The sequence below is a fragment of the Myodes glareolus genome, chromosome 3 (genome assembly GCF_982192425.1).
Source record: "Myodes glareolus chromosome 3, mMyoGla1.1, whole genome shotgun sequence".
NCBI classification, from domain to species: domain Eukaryota; kingdom Metazoa; phylum Chordata; class Mammalia; order Rodentia; family Cricetidae; genus Myodes; species Myodes glareolus.
In genome coordinates, this window is record NC_142028.1 from 59,994,823 (window position 1) to 59,998,224 (window position 3,402).

Genomic DNA, 3,402 nt, shown 5'->3' on the forward strand with positions numbered 1-3,402 from the left:
ATACAATTACAAAGTGGGATTCACAGAAAATGCGTAAAATGCTCCCAGTGTGCTCTGGAAGGGACTGCTCAGACATTCCACTGCTTTTGTATTTGATCTTCTGTGTTTCAGACAGGGCAGCGTGATCAATTGTTTTAAAAACTGCAAAACTCTCCCAAATCATAAACATAAGGGACCTCACAAGAATAAAGCCAGCAACGGACACTTCCACAGCTCACACTGGGCAGGAAACACTGACATGCTTGGTATGTAGACATCATCTTCCTCCACGCCTAGGGCTTCCCTGACACAGTACATGACTATCAGTATGTTCTAGAGGAGGTGACCGCAGCTCAGCCTCAGAGTGCTCACGGTCACACTCAGAGGAGATGGCAGACCGTGGGTAGAGTGTGAAGCAGTCTGGACTCAGAGTTCCCTCCACACGAAGAGCATTAGGTCTGCAGCAAGCGAGCAGGACAAAGACAGGTGGAATAAAACGGCTCTGGGTCAGTTTGACCCCAGGACACTGTTTCTTGCCAGGGTCTCATTTCTACTTTCCTGCAACCCTCACTGAACTTCACCCAACACTGTGGAGCTCTATGTGTCTGATCTGAAGACGATGCAGAGGAAAGACAAGCTGCTTTTGCCTCAGGAAACCTCAAATATGAAGCGACAGGAAGAGAAATGTTTCTATGACACATGGCAATTTTTAATGTGGAAGGAAGCTTATACAGTGGTGGGCATAAGTGTTGGAATTGCAGAAAGACGGGATGGCTCTGCACAGTTTAAGGTGAGGCGATAGTTAGGGGAATAAGGCTGAACTGTGAAGCATCGACAAGTCTTCCTGAGGTAGCCATGCTGTCGTCGACTGCAGTTGATGAGCAAGGCTGGATTTGCGATATGCAATCTTCTTGCTGTCCTTCCAACACAGTTCCTACCTGCTTCTTTCAGGCATAAAATGAATAAAATCAATAAACTGTCCCGTAACACTAAGGTACGAAACACCATTTATTTCGAAGCTGGAATTGGAGTCGCAGGCAACAGCTTCCTTGTTCTCTTCCACATCCTCAGGCTGGTTCGTGGGCAGAGGTCCAGACTCACTGACCTGCCCATTGGTCTCTTGGCTCTAGTCCACATACTGATGCTGCTAGCCATGAGTTTCCTAACTACAGACATTTTTATGCCTTGGAGGAGATGGGGTGACATCACATGCAAGTTTATCATGTTCTCGTACAGGTGTTTTCGGAGCCTCTCTCTCTGTGCCTCCAGCCTGCTCAGCATCCTCCAGGCCATCACCCTCAGTCCCAGAAGCTCCTGTCTAGCAAAGTTCAAGTGCAAATCTCCACGCTACATGTTAGGCTGCCTTCTTTTCCTCAGTGTCATCTATGCATCCTTTAGTTTCCCCCTCTTATCATACGTGATTGCGACCCCTAATTTGACCTCATCTAGTCTTATATACCTCACCGAATCTTGCTCTCTTGTACCCATGAGCTACTTTGTCCGGTACACATTTTATATATCATTAGTTGTCAGAGATGCCATCTTTGTAGGTCTCATGGCCTTCTCCAGTGGGTACATGGTGACTTTCCTATGCAAACATAAGAAGCAGTCACAGCTTCTCCACAGCACCAGGCTTTCCCTTAAAGCATTCCCAGAACAAAGAGCCACACAGACCATTCTGTGCCTCATGAGTTTCTTTGTTGTGATGTATACCTTGGACAACTTCCTTGCCTACTTAAGACTCAGAAGTGATGATCCAGTGATTTATTGCTTGTTGATTCTCATAGGCCATAGCTATGCCACAGTCAGTCCTTTTCTGGTCCTCAGCACTGAAAGAAGTTTAATTAACGCTTTTAAATCCATGTACACGAGGGCAGTAAGAATGTGATGGCACAGAGTGCATATGTAAATTCCCTTAAGATGAGCAGGCATGCTGCCACCAGAGCTATGCTGTGATATTGCTCATGTGCACTTCCTTTAAAGTGAAAATTTTAAACTGTTATTCTTTTTATTTTGATAAAATTTTAAGATTTATTTGTTTTATGTATGTGATGCCCTATCTGCATGTGTGACTGTGTGCCAGAAGAGGGCACCAGATCCCTTTATAGATGACTATGAAGCACCATGTGATTGATGGGATTTGAACTTAGGATTTCTGGAAGAGCCACCAAGGCTCAACTGCTGAGCCACCTTTCCAGCCCCCAGAGTTATTCCTTCTTGTTGCTGTTAAGCCTATTTACTTTGATATGTATGGCTGGCAGACATAAAAGAAAAGCCACATGCTGGATACATAAGTGTTTTATACTCTCCAGGGTATCTTCAAGGGAGATGTTAGAAAATGAATCTTACTTGACATGTTGGCATGGTCTAGGCTACCCATACTAATTTAAAATATTTGACAGATGTGATCTCTGATTTACCAAATTAGGTATGCAAACACTTACTATTATAATCATCATATAACCAAAATACAAACCACACACACACAGAACAAAGGCTGAGACAGACAGAGACAGAGACACAGAGAGAAACACATACATAAGAGACAAACACCCACCCACCCACCCACATACATACATACATACATACATACATACATACATACAGAGTCTATGTATAGAAAGCAGTACTAAGGATGGCTAAACAAATTGCAGCCTCTCTACACTGGGTTGTTATTCAGGTTTCAAAGGGAAGTGGATTCTTCACATGGTACCACACAAATGAGCATGAAGCCACCATGCTGACTGAATAAGAGTCATGCAGAACACATTCTGTGTGGATTACTTGGAGCAGGAAGAGCTAAGAGACTCACACAGGTAGAGACCACACAGAAGGTTGTTCTCAGCTCAGGCGGGATGGCCATGAGTGACTGGCGGGGTGGGGAAAAAGAAGTGGTACAGATGGTGAGTAAAAGTGTAAATCACCTTGATCTCCATTTGTGGTGCTATTGCTCTAGCTAGAACCTCAAGTACTGTGTTGAGTAGATATGGAGAGAGTGGACAACATTGGCTCGTTCCTGATTTCAGTGGGATTGTTGTGGGTTTCTCTCCATTTAGTTTGATGTTGGCTGTTGGCTTGCTGTATATTGCCTTTATTATGTTTAGGAATGTTCCTTGTATCCCTGTTCTCTCCAAGACCTTTATCATGAAGGGATGTGGTATTTTGTTGAAGGCTTTTTCAGCATCTAATGAGATAATCATGTGTTTTTTATTTTTCAGTTTGTTTTTGTGGTGGATTACATGGACAGATTTTCATATGCTGAACCATCCCTGCATCTCTGGGATAAAGCTGACTTGATCATGGCAGATGATTTTTCTGATGTGTTCTTGGATTTGATTTGCCAGTATTTTATTGAGTATTTTTGCATCAATGTTCATGAATGAGATTAGTCTGTAATTGTCTTTCTTAGTAAGGTCTTTCTGT

The 3,402-nt window shown here is 43.4% G+C and overlaps 1 protein-coding gene across 1 annotated transcript; it reads left to right on the forward strand.

The window, feature by feature from the left end:
- The first annotated feature begins 937 nt into the window (after positions 1–937).
- On the forward strand, positions 938–1,867 carry LOC125403131 (vomeronasal type-1 receptor 54-like). Its single transcript, XM_048438347.3, has one exon. The coding sequence runs from the start codon at positions 938–940 to the stop codon at positions 1,865–1,867; it is 930 nt and encodes a 309-aa protein (XP_048294304.3).
- Positions 1,868–3,402: the final 1,535 nt, after the last annotated feature.